General features: G+C 24.9%; 1 protein-coding gene across 1 annotated transcript; it reads left to right on the top strand.

Annotated features, from left to right (window-relative positions):
• Positions 1-276: 276 nt before the first annotated feature.
• Positions 277-18,596, top strand: LOC135929715 (uncharacterized). Its single transcript, XM_065466419.1, has 8 exons — positions 277-401; positions 483-535; positions 579-631; positions 672-774; positions 818-989; positions 1,031-1,197; positions 1,240-1,341; positions 17,856-18,596. The coding sequence occupies exons 2-8, from the start codon at positions 494-496 to the stop codon at positions 18,594-18,596; spliced, it is 1,380 nt and encodes a 459-aa protein (XP_065322491.1). The 5' UTR covers positions 277-401; positions 483-493.
• Positions 18,597-19,291: the final 695 nt, after the last annotated feature.

The following is a 19,291-nucleotide window of genomic DNA, read 5'->3' as shown; positions in this document are numbered from 1 at the left end:
AATTTATAAAGGATAACTTAAATACTATCGATATTTTGTAAATATATAGGATATTTTTAGATAATTCAATTAAACCTCCATTATTTACAATGAATTCATTATTATAACATTATGAGCTTGCTGAAATATCTAAACCTTTTAAATTACATTTAAAAGGATAGCAGAAAGTTTTATTTGAAAAACAATGTGTATGATTGTTTGCAATATATAGATTTGGTCGATGAATTGTATTATAATAGTTCTATAATAAAATTATTAATTTTTACAGCAATAAATGTTGTCCTATTTCATCTCAAAATTTTCCTACCCCCATTAAAGCCGCCTACCCCCTACCCTCCTCAAAAAAAAAATAGGATGCAAACTGTTCATATCCCGCTCATGTAGACGCTGGATAGACGTACGTACGTTTTATTTTATCATAAGCTCTATTTGCAACATGTCTATGTCAAATATTGAAATCAACTTTATTCGTCTTATGCAAGTTTGTGAGAATATGGTATCAGCTCAAAATTATAATCAATGGAGATTTAAATCGGTAATTTTATAGCTTATTTATGATGATTGATTGATAAGTTTAGTATATAGATTCATTGGAATTATACCTACAACAGTTAATGACAATATCAACATTGTAATTTTAACTTCGATTGAAATCATATATTTTATCATAGTCAACCCCCAAAAGAAAATATTAAAGAGTACAATACTAAACTAAGTTACCTAAAATCTTTGATTAAGGCTTCAAGCTTACCACCAATTTGTTTGAGCAATGTGGTACAAATTATTATACAATTTTTATTCCAATATTTAAGGTTAGGAAACATGTGATGATTCAGAAAGTTTTTCAAAATCAATGATTGGTATTAATATACCAGAAAATGAGGTTAACATAGCATATCCTAAAAACTCAACAACATCCGTTAAACAATTATATGTTTTAATGTCTTCTGAAAAAGAAAATAACCTTAGAGCACGCCTTTTATCAAAATGTATCTTTAATTTTTTATTAATTTTATTTAAGAAATTTAAGCTAATGCTTATGACAATGATATTGACTTAGATGATATTGATAAAATTGCATTTCTTAAAACTAATTCCAAAATTCAGGAGGCTCTATCAGAACAAATGGTTGATTTGGTTAAAAATTTAAAAAATAATGTTAGTCTAGCTTCAACTATTATTAAAAAAGATAACAAGGTGATATATGTTATATTTAAATAAATGTTTTATTCATATCAGGTCTTATTTCAATCAACAAATCTTCAAGCCAAAAATTTAGAAAAATTGAAAGGTGTAAGTGATCAATTAGATATCACAAAAACTAAAGCAAATCCTTGTTGGGTTTGGTTCATTTTAATATTAGTATTTGCTATATTTTTTTGGATGCTTATATTTATGAAACTTTTTTCAAAATAAAATGTATGTGAGGTAGATATATATGTGAAAAAATTAATGATACATTTTATTTTGTTGTACCATAAAAAAAATGTAGTTTAATCTTAAATTAGATATTATGATTTTTCCTTCACAAAAAATAATTATGGGCTTAGCTAAATTAATTTAACCTGTGTAAAAAAAATTGGTGGGGTCCAGGCTTTGCTAATCTCTAGGAGTTTGAAATAGGAGTGGGGGGTGGTTAATTTAAATTAATGATGGAGGGTCATTCCATATCAAATCAATCACTTTACAACCAGACCATCTCAAATTTTGCTGAAATTTGGTATATGTTAATGAAGTGTTATAATTGACGAATCCAAAATATTAGCCCCTTAACTACTAGAACCGGAGTATAGGGTCTCAAAGTAGCTCTGCGAGGTCATTTTTCGAAAAAAATGATTTTTTATGGAATTTTTATTTTATAAATTTTTTTTAAAATTGCGGTCAAAATTTGTAATTAATTTTTTTAAATGTTAGTATAAATTTTATAAAGAGTATCAAGAATTGTTCATATAAAAATTTTCAGAGTGGTAAAAAAAGAATTAAGTATAAAAAAAACCGCTAGATGGCGTTAATAATTTTAAATAGCTTAAAATTTACATTTTTAAAATATAAGTCAATCTACCTTTTATTTATATCCTATAATATAATATTTGTTGAATAAAATGGCATTTCGGCACAAAAATAAAAATTCCGCTAGATAGCGCAAATATTCCTAAAATAGATAAATATGATTTAAATTAATTATCTATATTACAAAGTTAATAACTCATTGAATCATAAGTTATGTTGCCATATCCGAGTCGCTGGAACATAATACGTGCTTATCTCATTTATTTCAAAAAAAAATACTTTTTATCAGAGCCTAAATACATTTATTATTCCGACAGGTCCGCGGCCCAATATAAAAACAGGAAAAATTTTATAACCTTGTGTTATCATCAGGTAGACTTCGCTATCTCAGTAGAATGGCATTTCTTTGCTACTGCGCATGGGAAAGTGCCTGCGATGGAATAGAAGGAAATGTGAAACGCTTGGCTGCACGGGCCAGTTTACAACTGCCTTATGAAAATCAAATAAAATCTTGCGATTTCTTCAAATTCGCTCAGGAAAACATAAAAAATATTCATTTTTCTTATACATCCCATGAAGAATGCCAGGAGGAGAAAGAATTTTTAAAAGATCTGTTTTCAAAAGCTCTTTCCATTCCTGGAACTCATCCATCTAATTGGAACTAATTTAATTTCGGTATATAAGTAAAATTATGAGGAGTCCTCCACACGTTTGTGGGCAAGCCGCACGTATTTATAGGCGCAACATTTTAAAAAATGTTATTTAAACCTATATAGGCTTATTAAAAAGGAGTTGGGTATAAAAAGAGCCTATACCCGAGAACTGCAATATAATTTAATTATTTTAAGGGTCCGTGGTGGCTGATTTTAAGTTTAAATTCTGTGTAAGTCATAAAGATTACTATCAATATTGAGATTTAATGTTCATAGAATCTGTAAAATAAAGATATAATTAAATAAAAATTTTTAGTATGATATAGTATTATTTTTTATTAATGATTCAACCCATACAATAGTACTATCACTTTAAAATTTTTACACCGGATGTTTACATTAAAAAATAATTATGTGAATGAATGAAATAAAATTTTATATATTCTATCTAATGACCAAATATATAATTAAACAATATTTTAATTTATTAATATTTCTAATATATAACATTTCACACTTTTTTTAAAATATTCCTCGATGTAATTTGAAATGAGCGGTCATCGTATAGTTTTGTCCAATTCATTGTTTAGCGTTATTGCCATTGTAGTTCTTGCATAAGTCATATCTTTTTCGTTGGTTTGTTCTAATCGTTAACTTGTTACCTATTATCTCATTAGCTTGTTGATCTCGTTATTCATTATCATTTGTACTTATTATCATTGTTTGATTATTTCTCAAATAAAATAAATTTGGAATAATTGAAATAAGAATTGATCAATTAATGAATAATGGAATAAATAATTTTTATCGGAATAATATATAGAATATGGGTAACAATTATATATTGCAGTGGCATATTTTTTCAAATGGAAGGTTGGGGCATTTTTTTTGGGGGGGGGGGGCATCGCTCGACAGCTCCCCGCGGCATTTGGCCGGGTCATATGTTTGAGCTATTCCATTAATTATTCATAATTCAATAATAATTATATTAATATTTTTAACTTTTATTTACTAATTCGCGTTTATGGATATTTAAAGAAGAAATAAAGGTTATAACCCAATTTTTATTATTTTAAGTTAGGTATATTATATTTAATAAAAAAAATTTTTAAATGTAAAATTGAAATAAAGTTAAGTGTCATTTTTTTTATATAATTTGCTTTAAAAACTAGCCTCAGCTTAAATTCTCGTACAATATAAGTAGAAAATTTTTTTTATTGAAATTATAACTTATTATCATATACAATATTATACAAAATATTTATTAAATACTATAATTATAGTGTGATTTTTTATTTTCTTGGGAAATTTGCCAATTCATCAAGAATTTCGTTTATCTTTGGCAGTTTCTACATGGCCGAGGTGGGTAGGAGACAAATATATCTAAAATATATTGGCATTTTGAGAAGTTATAGATTTTTTGGAGTATATATTTTTTTGAGGGGGTAGACATTAATTTTTGACTTGAATTGTATTTTTTTTAAAATTCAATATTTGATACGATTATGATGTTTATCGTTAATTTTATTCTGACAATGTCAATTAAAAAGAGATAAAAAAAACTATAAATTTTCTCTCTTTGAATATGAAGCCTTTTTATTCAATAATATTTTACAATATCACAAGTAATATATTAATATTAATCCTATTTGTTAATTTTCTAAAAGTATAGAGGTTGACATATATGATTAAATTTAATAATAAATTTCAGTTAGAATACAATAAATCATTTAAAATTTTAGCAAAATACTTTAAATATTATTATTAAAAATAAGATTTTCAATAGGTAAATAAATTTTAACTATATTCTATATTTAATAATTAGCAAAGATCCAAAGTATTTATGATTTACAGATTATATTTTCTTCTCATTCAATATCAATCTCAATAGAGTGACCCAAATAACTTTGCAATTGCCGATATATTAGCAAAAATTTAAGTTTTAATTGTTTTTTATAGCCTAAATATAACTGAAAGGAAGTAAATAAAATTTTGTTGTGAGATTAAAAATGGTATCTTGTTTTAAGATTCTTTTCATTAGGTCACTAAGTAGTTGGGGGGGGGGGTAGATTTTTTAAGGGGGTTTGCCTCCATCAAATTTTCTGCCATGTAGACGCTGGTCGTTGGAACTAAATATCTGGATATTTAACAGAGCTAACTAGCCGAGATTCGGAAGTAGTATTTTGTAGATATGTTTTGAGTATAGATGTATCCCAGGAAAATTGGTTCAGGGGAAATTTTCCCGGGAAAAATTGAAAATTGGGGGAAAAAACGGGAAATAACGGAAAATTAAAAAATAACCACAAAATATACTTTAAACCTTTCAATTTTTTTTATGAAATAACTTTATTAAATTTGAGGAACTAAGGGAAAATAATATAATTAAACAATAAAGACAAAAATAAATACACTATAAACATCATTTTTTGAATAACTTTATTAATTACAAAAGGCATGTATCAGAAATTATATTTAAAATTCTTGGGATGCTAATGAAATAGCATCAATATCTTCATGGGATGAAATTGAAATATCATCATTATCACTTGATATTGATAAATCGGAATCTGAACTCTTTTGATGATATCCCGAACTTGATGTATTTGTATGATCCTTTAAATGTATGTTATGCCTTATTGATATTAATTTTTCGACTCTTTCATTCTTTATTCTATTTCTCGTTTTTGAATGAATTTTTCCAAATGCTTACCAGACACGTTCTGGCAGGGCACTTGAGGGTGGTATCGAAAGACATTTTACCGCCACTTGACAAAGGGGTTGATTTGTACACAACCCTTTCCACCATATGAGTGGTTTGGTATGGATTGAGCTCTCCCATATGCCAGCTCCTTTATAGAAACCTTGTTTTGAACGATATTCTGCTAAATTACCCATAATTTTTAAAATATCGCAATTAATTTGGCCTGAAATAATATTTATTATATTTAAAGCTGCTGTTAATTCACGGTCTGTTAATTTCACACCATAATATCGAGGATCCAGAATTCAACAGATACTTGCAAATCAAACCTCATTATTTAATGAAATTATATCTATGAAAATTGATTTGTTTTTTTTGTAATTCTATTTATTTATATATAATAAAGTTATATTATTCCATATTCTAGTGTCCATTTTTGAAAAATATAATTAAAATTATTTTATTAAATAAGACATTTAATACTCTTATTATGATGTACATTTTCATAATTAAAGATTGAAAAATGTAATTAAAATTATTTTGTAAAATATATATAAATAAGCAACTATTCAAAATTTATTTAGCAATTATTAGGTAGATTTAATCAAATTATATCATAAATTTGAAATTTGATTAGCAATATTTCTAAATCTATTTATTTTTATATCTAGTGTCTTGAAAAAAACATAAAATATATAAATATGCAAACTATTCAAAATTTATTTCACATTTTTATTAAAATATATAGATTATTATAAATATATAAATTAAGGTAGGATAAACAAAGAAACATTTATATACATATGTTTTCCATCCAAGGCCACAAAAAAATTGAAAACCCTGATTGAATCATAAATTCTTAGGAAATCTAAATAAACAAATATAATTAAACTTCCTTATTTTACATTAAGGTAAGAAATAAACTCTTTTTGTTTAAGAAATTATAAAAAAAACTTTAATAAAATACATACTGCTTTCAATCTAAACAAAGATGCGTTACATTAACAAACATACTGCGAATGCTCAATTTGTGCGCACTATTATATATCAAATCTAAATATATCATTAATTATTAATAATTCTATAATATATCACATTAATATTATGTATGAGAATATAATGTGAAACTCATAATTATTGAAATAAAATATTATATTTTATAAAATATAAATCATAATTTTTGCAAATAAATAATATATTTATATTAAGGGAAAATTCGGGAAATTTCCCTACCTTTACATCTCTAGTTTTGAGTCTTCTCAATTTGGAAAAGGTCCTTTCATTCATACATGTTGCAATAGGCAAATATGCAAAAATATAAAACTACATCAAAATATTTGGATATTGAGCCGAGATTTCCTTACACCGAATGAGCACATCAATACTATGCTCAGGTAAAATAATCAAACGTAGTAAATATTTATAACACAATTCGAATTCACTAATTAAATTGATTTCAGTATCAATTTATTTTACCAATATTGGCATCAGAGAACGAAGAAGCGTCTTTAGGTAATAAAATACGAAGATTGCTAAAGACTTGTTTTTTATCTAAAAACCGTACATTTATTTGCGATAAAAAAGTATCTAAGAATGGGATGAAAATAAAATTTTATAATATTCAGTTGAGTCAACATTTATATTATATCTCAATAATTGCCTAGGTGCTAGACGAGGTTTAATTAGTGTTATATGATAAGATTTAACTTTCAATTCAACGTCCAGATAAATATTCATCTACATTCATTCTTATTTACCTCTTCATATACGTTTTCTGCTTATAAATTTATACAAAGTAGTTAGCAATAGGAAAATAATTTATTAATGCAAATATCAGCAAAAATAAATTTTTATATTCAAATATTTGTTAAATTTTGACGGGAGAGGGTAAAATTTTTATTAGCTTTAATTTTAGATGATTAAACTGCGCATCGAGATAATTTATGTTAATTTTAGATGACTAAACTACGCATCGAGCAAATGAATGTTAATTTTAGATGACTAAACTACGCATCGAGCAAATTAATATTAATTTTAGACGACTAAAGTACGCCTCGAGCAAATTAGTGTTAATTTTAGATGATTAAACTACGCATCGGGCAAATAAATGTTAATTTTAGATGACTAAACTACGCATCAAGAAGATTAATATTAATTTTAGATGACTAAACTACGCATCGAGCAAATTAATGTTAATTTTAGATGACTAAACTACGCATCGAGCAAATTAATGTTAATTTTAGATGACTAAACTACGTATCGGGCAAATTAATGTTAATTTTAGATGACTAAACTACGTATCGGGCAAATTAATGTTAATTTTAGATGACTAAACTACGTATCGGGCAAATTAATGTTAATTTTAGACAGGGTTTAACATTTGCTCAAAATTCAAAAATCTTCACAGATCGTTGCTCTTTTGAAGATCAAAAAATGCGAAGATTTTTTCGCTAAAAAAAATTTTGAGCTTGCTCAAAGAAGATTTTTGAGCAAAATAAAAAATATTTTTTGTAAAAAAATCTTCTATAATTTTGAGAAAATATTTTGAGAATTTTATAATAAAATAAAATCTTTTGTAAGGAAATCTTTATTAAAATATTTTTGAAATTTTGATCTTAAAATTTTTTGGTAAATTCTTTAAAAATAAAATTTTTGATATATATTTTTTTTTATTTTATTATGTTAATGAAAATATTTTTTTTGAATAGGTTGTGAATGTGAGAATTGGTCATAATACCGACTGCATTTTTTTTAATATTTGGAATAAGTAATAATGATTATTTTAAAAATGTAATGTCATAATTTTAATGTTTTATATTTAATGTAAACTAAAAGTGACAATTGTCATAATACTCATCTCAGAACCTTTAAAAATAATTATAATTAAAAAAGGCTAGTTGAGCATGTTTTGAGATGGTTTCAGTGATTGTAAAGCATATAAAGGTGACAATTGTCATAATACTTATTTCACATATGTTTTAATTGGAAATAGAGAAAAATGATTATTTCAACATGAATTAATATAATGTGTAAACTATAAAAGTGACAATTGTCATAATATTCATAACAGAACCTATAAAAATAATTTTATTTTTAGGTATTAAATAGGCGAGAAAAAATTTTTTGAGCATGTTTCGAGATGGTTTTAATGATTGTAAAAATTGTCACAATCGTTATTTTTGAACTTTTTTAAAGCAAGTAGATAAAAATTTATTAAATATAAAATTAAATGTGGATGTACCATAGAGCAGTGACAATTGTCATAATCGTTATTTTTGAACTTTTTTGAATTTTTTTGAAGCAACAGAGTAAAATAATAAATTGTAAACATGTTAAATTGAAATTTAAATGTGGATGTACCATAGAAAAGTGACAATTGTCATAATCGTTATTTTTAATCTTTTTTGAATTTTTTTGAAGCAAAAGGGTAAAATTATATATTGTAAACATGTTAAATAAAAATTTCAGTGAAGATGTACCATAGAAATGTGACAATTATCATAATTGTTATCTTTGAACTTTTTTGAATTTTTTTAAAGCAAATAGGTAAAAATATATATTGTAAACCTGTTAAATTAAAATTTCAGTGAATATGTACCATAGAAAAGTGACAATTGTCATAATCGTTATTTTTAATCTTTTTTGATTTTTTTTGAAGAAATTATATATTGTAAACTTATTAAATTAAAATTTCACTGAAGATCTACCATAGAAAAGTGAAAATTGTCTTAATTGTCATTTTTAATCCCTTTTAAATTTTTTTGAACTTACAGGGTAAAATAATAAATTGTAAACTTGTTAAATTTAAATGTGGATGTACTATAGATAAGTGACAATTGTCATAATGGCCATTTTTAATCTTTTTTGAAGCAAAAGGGTAAAATAATAAATTATAAACATCATTAATTAAAATTTAAATGAGGATGTACCATAGAAATGTGACAATTGTCATAAACGTTTATTTTAATCTTTTTTGAATTTTTTTTAAGCAAAAGGGTAAAATTATATATTGTAAACATGTTAAATTAAAATTTCAGTGGAGATCTACCATAGAAAAGTGACAATTATCATTTTTAATTTTTTATTTAATTTTTTTGAACTTAAAGGGTAAAATAATAAATTGTACACATGTTAAATTAAAATTTCAGTGAATATGTACCATAGATAAGTGACATATCTAATTCTCAACTCCCTTTTAAAATTATTTTAATATATATATTTTGAAATTATCACATTACTCATAGTCATATCCATTATTTTTAAATTAGGTTAATATGATCTTGTTGGGAAACACTTAAACCTCTGGGCAGATGATAATAGTATCATATATGTTAAATTTTTAGAGCCAACCGGAACGGAGTTGAACTAGAAAGATGCATCAATATAAACATGATATTTTTGGGAACAACAAATTTAAAAATATTTTTTCTTTAATCTTTTAAATCAATTTTAGATCTTAGAAACTACTATTTGGATATATCTAGTAAAATACGCCCCCTCTGATTATACTATTCATACAAAAAATCTAAATCAGTTATATATATGAATTTTTATTTATTAAAATTTCAATGTAAACAATAACTTTATAATGAAATAGGTTATATAAATAATTATTTAAAATATCACATTATTTAACAATGTACGATTAAGCTTTATAATTAAAATATCATCAAGTATATCTTTGTCTAATCTTGTCCTTAGAGAGGTTACAGTTAGTGCCAATGCACTAAATGCTCTCTCAACTGAGACCTGGGTGCAAGGAGCAGCAAGAATTATTTGAGATAATTTAAATAATTCTGCATCTTGGTGTTTTCTTGAAACCCAATATTGCAAAATATCTTGTGAGGATGGCAATCTTTTGTTGTATAATAACGATTTTATTTTTAGCTTGATATCGCTATTACATAATTCATAAAATATAGGTCCCTTCTTGCAATCAAACTAGAGTTGTATTTTCTTCATGAGGGTCAATAGCTTGCAATTGTTTCCAAGTTGCAAATATATGTTCCTAAAATAAAAAGATGTATATTATAAATTTATTAATTTACCCTGGCCAATATTTTATCTTCTTCCAAAGGATATTTTCCATTTTCATAATGGAATCTAGGATCCATATATATCGCACTACGAAATGCGTCATTTTGAAAAAGATAGCTTTCTATAATGTTTAAACATTCCAACATACTTTTAGATAAATTATTATCCATTTCCTCCAGCTCCATTTTGCATTCTAGCCATGAAGCAAAAAAATCACCTATTACAATATTACTTTTTTGTAATTTCATTGTGAATTTGTATAATGGGAAAAGGACTGATGTACCTAATAGGATAATATCAGAAGAATCGATTAAAAAATGCTCCTTTAGAATATCTTTGAGATTTTTTTTTATTTTGCATTATATATAAAAAAAAAATTTTGTAATTTTTAATTTTAACTTTCTTGTTTTTTCCTTTTATTTTTATTTTCACTTGTTTATTATATTTTGAAATAAAAAATCAGGAATTAATGTTATATAAAATAAAAAAAATGAATAAAATAATTGTTTTATTGAGGCCAAATAAAACCCCCATTTATAAATTTGGATGGGATACATTTATTTAATGTTTTTTTTATTTATATTTATAAAAAATCAAATGTTAAATGAAGATATAAAAAATGCATTTTCTTTTCTTTTCGTTTTTCCCATTGTCTCTCTCTCTCCCTCCTTTATTTATTTTATTTTAATGTTTTGCCTTATGAATTAAAGGAAATAAAAATCTCAAAAAAATGAAATTTGCTGGTGCCAGCGAGGCGGCACCAGATTGAAAAAAAGTATTATATAATTTTTTTTTTATAAAATTGAATTCAAATTTTTTTTTAATTTTCATTGCTGTAATGGTACCCAAAACCGATACGTTTTCCCCCTTGAAGGAGGGAGTTTGACGGATGGCCTCTTATTCTGTTTATGGCTATTTATATTTTTTCCTGACTCCAATTGCTATATTTCTTTTGTGGTTTATGATAGGTATCAGAGTTTATTGTAGAAAAATTTATTTGATTGGGTTAAGAATTATTTGTTATACCAAATAAAACTGAATTTGAAATATTTTGAGAATAAGATGGTTCTTCCTGTGAGGAAAAATCTAAAAGATTATATATAATAAACAATATAATGTTAATTGGTACCAACATGTAGATGTAGAAAGATTTAAGAGACCTGGAGATAGTGACTATTTTACTAATTTTGTAATTTTTAATATCTTAAAAAATGGGAATTTTATTTCCTGGGAATTATATTCATAGATTCTTTTTAATGTTTACCTAATAGATTTTTAATAATAAACTAAAGTTAAAATTTTTTAGCCCGCTAATTGTTAAAATTTTGTAACCGATTCGCTCGCACTTTTTAAAATTATTAAGCTAGGCCGCCCATGGACGGGCTTCAGCTAAAAACCTGCTCGTTTCAGCAAATAAATTCTAAAATGATCATAATGATTATGACAATTGTCATTTTTCTATGGTACATCCTCATTTAAATTTTAATTTAACATGTTTACAATATATAATTTTATATTTTTGCTTCAAAATAATTCAAAAAAGATTAAAAATAACGATTATGACAATTGTCACTTTTCTATGGTAGATCTCCACTGAAATTTTAATTTAACATGTTTACAATATATAATTTTACCCTTTTGCTTAAAAAAAATTCAAAAAAGATTAAAATAAACGTTTATGACAATTGTCACATTTCTATAGTACATCCTCATTTAAATTTTAATTTTACACGTTTATAATTTATTATTTTACCCTTTAGCTTCAAAAAAATTCCAAAAAGATTAAAAATGGCCATTATGACAATTGTCACTTATCTATGGTACATCCACATTTAAATTTAACAAGTTTACAATTTATTATTTTACCCTGTAAGTTCAAAAAAAATTAAAAAAGATTAAAAATGACGATTAAGACAATTTTACTTTTCTATGGTAGATCTTCAGTGAAATTTTAATTTAATAAGTTTACAATATAAAATTTCTTCAAAAAAAATCAAAAAAGATTAAAAATAACGATTATGACAATTGTCACTTTTCTATGGTACATATTCACTGAAATTTTAATTTAACAGGTTTACAATATATATTTTTACCTATTTGCTTATAAAAAAATTCAAAAAAGTTCAAAGATAACAATTATGATAATTGTCACATTTCTATGGTACATCTTCACTGAAATTTTTATTTAACATGTTTACAATATATAATTTTACCCTTTTGCTTCAAAAAAATTCAAAAAAGATTAAAAATAACGATTATGACAATTGTCACTTTTCTATGGTACATCCACATTTATATTTCAATTTAACATGTTTACAATTTATTATTTTACTCTGTTGCTTCAAAAAAATTCAAAAAAGTTCAAAAATAACGATTATGACAATTGTCACTGCTCTATGGTACATCCACATTTAATTTTATATTTAATAAATTTTTATCTACTTGCTTTAAAAAAGTTCAAAAATAACGATTGTGACAATTTTTACAATCATTAAAATCTCGAAACATGCTCAAAAAAATTTTTCTCGCCTATTTAATACCTAAAAATAAAATTATTTTTATAGGTTCTGTTATGAATATTATGACAATTGTCACTTTTATAGTTTACACATTATATTAATTCATGTTTGAAATAATCATTTTTCTCTATTTCCAATTAAAACATATGTGAAATAAGTATTATGACAATTGTCACCTTTATATGCTTTACAATCACTGAAACCATCTCAAAACATGCTCAACTAGCCTTTTTTAATTATAATTATTTTTAAAGGTTCTGAGATGAGTATTATGACAATTGCCACTTTTATAGTTTACATTAAATATAAAACATTAAAATTATGACATTACATTTTTAAAATAATCATTATTACTTATTCCAAATATTAAAAAAAATGCGGTATTATGACCAATTCTCACATTTACAACCTATTCAAAAAAAAATATTTTCATTAACATAATAAAATAAAAAAAAATATATATCAAAAATTTTATTTTTAAAGAATTTACCAAAAAATTTTAAGATCAAAATTTCAAAAATATTTTAATAAAGATTTCCTTACAAAAGATTTTATTTTATTATAAAATTCTCAAAATATTTTCTCAAAATTATAGAAGATTTTTTTACAAAAAATATTTTTTATTTTGCTCAAAAATCTTCTTTGAGCAAGCTCAAAATTTTTTTTAGCGAAAAAATCTTCGCAAAAAATTGATCTTCAAAGATTTTTTCCTCAAATTTTTGGGCGAAAAAAATCTTCAAATTTTTATTTGAAGATTTTTGTAAAACCCTGATTTTAGATGACTAAACTACGCATCGAGCAAATTAATGTTAAGGGGGCTAGTCGTACCGATTTTTGCAAAATAGTTTTTTTTTAAAATTAATAATTTATTGGATCAGCTAGAACTACTCCTAGAGAGTATATAATACAGGTTCTTCAATTTTTTTCGATAGCCAATATTGCAAAATATTTTGATGGGGAGGCAATTTTTGGCTATATATAAGAAATTAATTTTTGTCATAATATAATAAATAAATACTTTTCGGCTCAAAATTATTGGGCTAACTAACTAGTGCTAAATATTTGGACAAATCCAACTACTGAACCGACTTGAGCCAAAGCATATTACTAGTCGGCTTGAGCCTAAGCCAAATTTTATGTCTTTAAAACAGACTCAGAAAATTATTGAATTAAACATATATTACCCGCATTTTTTTGATCATATAGGAAATTTAAATATGTAAAAATCGATATATTCCTCTAATAAGGTTAGCCAGGTAATGGAAGATAATTATTTCGAATTAATTAATATTAAATTAATATTGAATTGAACTATTCATCCTCTGTAAAGTTTTCTAAAATAAATGATTGTTACGAGATTATTTATTTTGTTTTAAATTAATAATTTAATTTTATATAATTATTTAAAATTTTACAATTTTTTATCAAACTAAAAATAAGGCTTATATAACAATTTTCATATTAATATATAAAAAAAAATCAATCTACACAATTTATATAAAAAAATCAATTTATATCAACATAAAAAAAAACAATTTAAAGGTTAGTATTAATCGGTCATATAAACATTCCACCCTTTAAAAAAATGATCTCCACTCAGGTTTTTCTTGCATGTGAATCTTATCTTGCAGTCTGTCATAGTTTCGTCTTGGAAAACGATATTTATTTTGGTTGTGCATATGATTGTTCAAGTCTTTCATAAGTCATTGTAGTCGTTGGCTTGATTCAATCACGTTGGTTTGTTAATATCGTTCTGAGTACGCTGGCTCGTCGTTAAGCTCCGTCATTATCATTGTCAATTTTACAAAATTGTTATTATCACCAATTGTAAAATTATCATTATTAAATAGGATTTCGGAATATATGAATAATTAGAGAATCGATCAAATTTGGATGTTAGAATAATATAAGGATGATAAATCAACAAGATTGTTAGATAATATTTTTAGAGGTTTTTTTTATTTTTTTTATATATTTTTTAATAAAAGATGATAAGATGATATGTACGTCTGAACATCTATCTCTCTCTTCGGAAATTTAAACTTTATGCCCTTATTTTTTAATTTAAAAAGTATTTTGAAATAATAATTATACATAAGATTGTTTTTAGTAAAAAAATAATTTTTTGAGCCTTAAATTTTTAGAAAAAGATCTTTTCATCACATCCTTGAGTATTATTTTAGAATGAAGACGTTTAGTTTTTATATGACTTCTCTTAGTGATACTTTTAATTGTCTTCAAATTTATAAGTTTCAAATTTTTTTTATCGCATTTAGTAAGAGTTTTTTTTATTTCAATATTTTCTTTAATGATTATTTCCTTATTTTCTTTAAAGCTTATTTCCTTATTTTCTATAATCACAAATGTTTCAAATTTTATTATATAATTTATTTCTTTTAGTTTATAAGAATCTCTTTTAGTTTATAAGAATCTCTTTCCTTTTGAATATTGGGTTTTAATTCAATATTTTTCAATTTTTTGTTACTAAAAGATTTACAATTATAATAATAATTTCTTTTATAATAATGTGTTTCTTTATCTAATTTTCTATTTTTATAATAATTCTCATTATTAGATTCACTAAAATTTTTATTAGAACAATTTTCTTTTATTTCTGTAGCCGATTTATAATTACATAAACACTTTAATATATATATGTTTCATCATAACTTGAATTTAACTCTCTTGGAAACACTGCTTTCATGACTAAATATAATTCATCTAGTAAATTACCTATTTAAGCTTATAGTATTCTTACTATCATGAAATTTTAAATAATCTTCTAACTTGTCAATGGACTTTGTTTTATTATTATTGTCCCATATAGGTTTATTCATAATTTAGAGATTTATCATTAAATTTTTTTAATTATTCTTCACTTTTTCAAATAAATCATTTCTTACGTGTTTTTAGAATGATATACATATTACATTCCAGAACTTTTTTTTATCTAGTTGTCTATGTTCCAGTAGCTAAAATCATATTGTCTGTGGATTTTAGAATATTTTGTAAGTCATTATAGCCCAATTTTATTTAGTTCCTCTAATTTGATATATACCTCATCTGGTAGTCTTCTCGTAAAGGAATCTGCTTTTTCAATGTCCGAGATCTGAGTGTCCTTGAAGATGTCTTCGAATCTACTCAAAAAAAATCGCCATTGCCTGAGTATATTGGAAATTCAATATTTATATTAACATTATTATTGAGAATCTGTTTCATATTTATTTATTTATTTACGATTTCCTCGAATATGTAGACGGAACTGCCACCATAAAGTTTTCTAAAATAAATGATTGTTACGAGATTATTTATTTTGTTTTAAATTAATAATTTAATTTTATATAATATATTTTAAAATTTTACATTTTTTTTATCAAACTAAAAAATCAGGCTTGTATAACAATTTTCATATTAATATATAAAAAAAATCAATCTACACAATTTATATAAAATCAATTTATATCAACATAAAAAAAAACAATTTAAAGGTTAGTATTAATCGGTCATATCAACACTGTTTTAAATTGGCTTATCGATTAAAACTCGAGTTTATAGAGTAAAGTAAAAAATATCAAATATTTTCAGTTTAAGAAGAGAACAATTTTAAAAATAAGTAATCTTAAGATAATTATTTCTATGTTAATATTGAAATACTCGTCCTTTATAAATAAAAATATGATTAAAATTGATATTTCTTTTCTGAAAGTTAAACATTAGCCCAATAGTATCTCACGAATATCAAGATCATGCAATTTTTCGATAAACCATGGATTTATAATATGAATTTCAACATATTAAATATCTTTCCAATTTTTAATTTACTATCAGTCATATTTATAGACATATTTTGTTTATTCCACAAAGACTGACACTTTTGAAATGAGCATGTTCTAAAGCTTTCTCTGCACCAACTGTGGCCACTAAATTAATATTGTGGCAGGCACATAAATGCTGTGGTAGAAAATCATCACATTCTACTGCTAATAAGGATATCATTGATATCCACATATTTAAAATTTTCATCTATTTTAGAACTTTTATCCTCAAACATTCTAAAAATATAAGGAAAGTTATATATAATTTTAAAATGATTAATATAAAATAACCTGAAAGCCTTTACAAGATTTTTACCATTGTTACTAATGGTGTTTATTGCTTTATTCTGTATTAAACTTCTATGTATATCAATAATAATCTTGGCCAAAAATATTAAAAGTGTGCTTTTCAACACGTTTTGAGGTTAAGGATGCAGACCTTTGTTGTAATGATTTCCAGTCGATCCAATGGCTACATCCAATAAAGTTGTCTCATAAAGATCCACCTCTTTTTTAAAAGAGAAAAATATTTAAGGTAAGATGGGAATAAATTTATTTAATCCAATCAACACTATATTATGGTCTGCCATGTTTTATGATTTGAAAAAGAGAAACTATAAAATATAAATAACAACTCGGCTCAACATTTAATACATAAATAGTTTAATAAACTTATTGTATATTAATTCAACAAAATATATTTATCATTAAGAATTTTTTTTTAAACAATTTATTCAATAAATTTAAAGTAACGGAGGAGCGGTGTTCCTCCACTCATTCCAAAAACCTAGCTAGCTCCCGCTCCCGACTTCTAGTTAGATTAGCTAAACAGTCTTTTTTGACGAAATGATTTTTGTTCGATTAAATGACGAATCATTTATAAAGGGGCAATATTTTGAGGCATTCTCCTGGGTTAGCAGTTTACTTAATATCCCATGTACGATGAACCAAATATCCGCCTTTAAATAATTTGAATGACTTTATTACAATTCAACAAAGGGGTAAAATTTTTTTGCTTTAAGTGTAAATAAGAGTTATGGAGAGGAGTTTAATAGATTAATCACAACTTTTTGAAATAATAATATGTAAAAAAAATGACTATTTAAAAAAAAAAAATAAGGCTCTCAGAAAAATGACGAGAAATGTTTTTAACTCCACCGATTTCCTGAACACTGATCCCGAATTGGTGCAAGCCTTCATAACTCACGAGCATGTTAAGCCCCTAACACCCATGATATTGCAATTCCTTATCAAGTGGGCTCAAAATCGATGTGCCGTTTATTGCAAACCCGTTACTTCGGGAAGAGTTATAAACGCTCTGAACGAAAATGTCATGGTTATGAACTACATAGAGAACTTGAATTATCTAGACTTCCGTGAAATCGTGGTGAAACGAAAATTATTGAGCGAGTTTGTTATGATGGAGGTATTATCCGCCAGAATTCGTAGCTTGGAAATCGATAGTTATAAGCCAGACTTGATAAAAGTCGAAATCTCACTGCACTGTCATAAGTTTAGTGTAAAGTCACCGGTGCTTAACACCTTTCCTACTCATTTAGATGTGTGTCAACAGATATACCTAGTTGGTCTTGGTAATAATTGTGACTATAATGGTAAAATAAATATAACGGTCAAAGATGACGATCAAATTTGTCTTAAGTACGAAATTAATTCTACTAATTCTATTGTACAACCTCCATATCATTTTATGCTACCTCTAATACCCCTATACCAATCTCACCATTGTATCATAAATTTTCTGAAAAATGCTTCAACCAGCGATGTGACATGGAACGGAGAAGCCATAAAAGTGACCTCAGGTTCTCAGAATTCTATTTTAAATGAACTCTTTTACATTTGATATGTTATTTCAAATTTCTATATATTACCCTTCAGAACTTATATTAATCATATATGTCTACTTGTTCAAATAGGATTTATAAATAAATTCATTAAAAAAGTAAATTTAACATTAAGATATTATTAAAGTAACAAATTCAGAATTATATTATTATAAATTTTTCGCGATTTATATTTGTGGCAATAAAAAAAAATAATGATATTTATTAATGACTCGACTAGTAAAGATTATGATTCTATAACCATTAATCTATATATTGTAAATTTCAATCCTAAATAACTAGGACCGGTGGACTAACAGAAATTACGATTGTGAAAGTTTTCCGTAAAATAGGGTTCTGGTTACGTTTTTGAGATTATCAGAGATTCAGGTTCTTTCTAATTCCGGTATCATACTCCGTTATAGCAATGAAAGTTTCAAAAAAAATTTAACAATAAACCAGGGATACGAATCGTAGGAAAAATAGACTTAAGTTCTGACAAAAATCACGGTTCAGATTTGATTGATAAAATTTATGGCTATGCCGATATTTAATGTCAGATCGTCACAGATATTTTGCGTTTTCAAAAAATTTCAGATATGGGCCTATTTTAAATAAACCGATCCGAAATTTTTTTATTTTTGGGTTATTTTATAATTGTATATATAATCGTATAATTTTTTATAATAATAAATTAATGGAAGGAACATGCACA

This window comes from Gordionus sp. m RMFG-2023, chromosome 5, assembly GCF_954871325.1.
Source record: "Gordionus sp. m RMFG-2023 chromosome 5, tfGorSpeb1-WG-v2, whole genome shotgun sequence".
Taxonomy (NCBI): Eukaryota; Metazoa; Nematomorpha; class Gordioida; order Chordodea; family Parachordodidae; genus Gordionus; species Gordionus sp. m RMFG-2023.
This window is presented reverse-complemented; position numbering and strand designations above follow the sequence as displayed.

Excerpts from the sequence above, each read along its gene's own strand:
- LOC135929715 (XM_065466419.1), top strand. The coding sequence starts at position 494 with ATGGTATCAGCTCAAAATTATAATCAATGGAGATTTAAATCG. Across the intron at positions 775-817 it reads CAATTTGTTTGAGCAATGTG|GAAACATGTGATGATTCAGA; the intron begins GTACAAATTATT and ends ATTTAAGGTTAG. Across the intron at positions 1,198-1,239 it reads TTATTAAAAAAGATAACAAG|GTCTTATTTCAATCAACAAA; the intron begins GTGATATATGTT and ends TATTCATATCAG.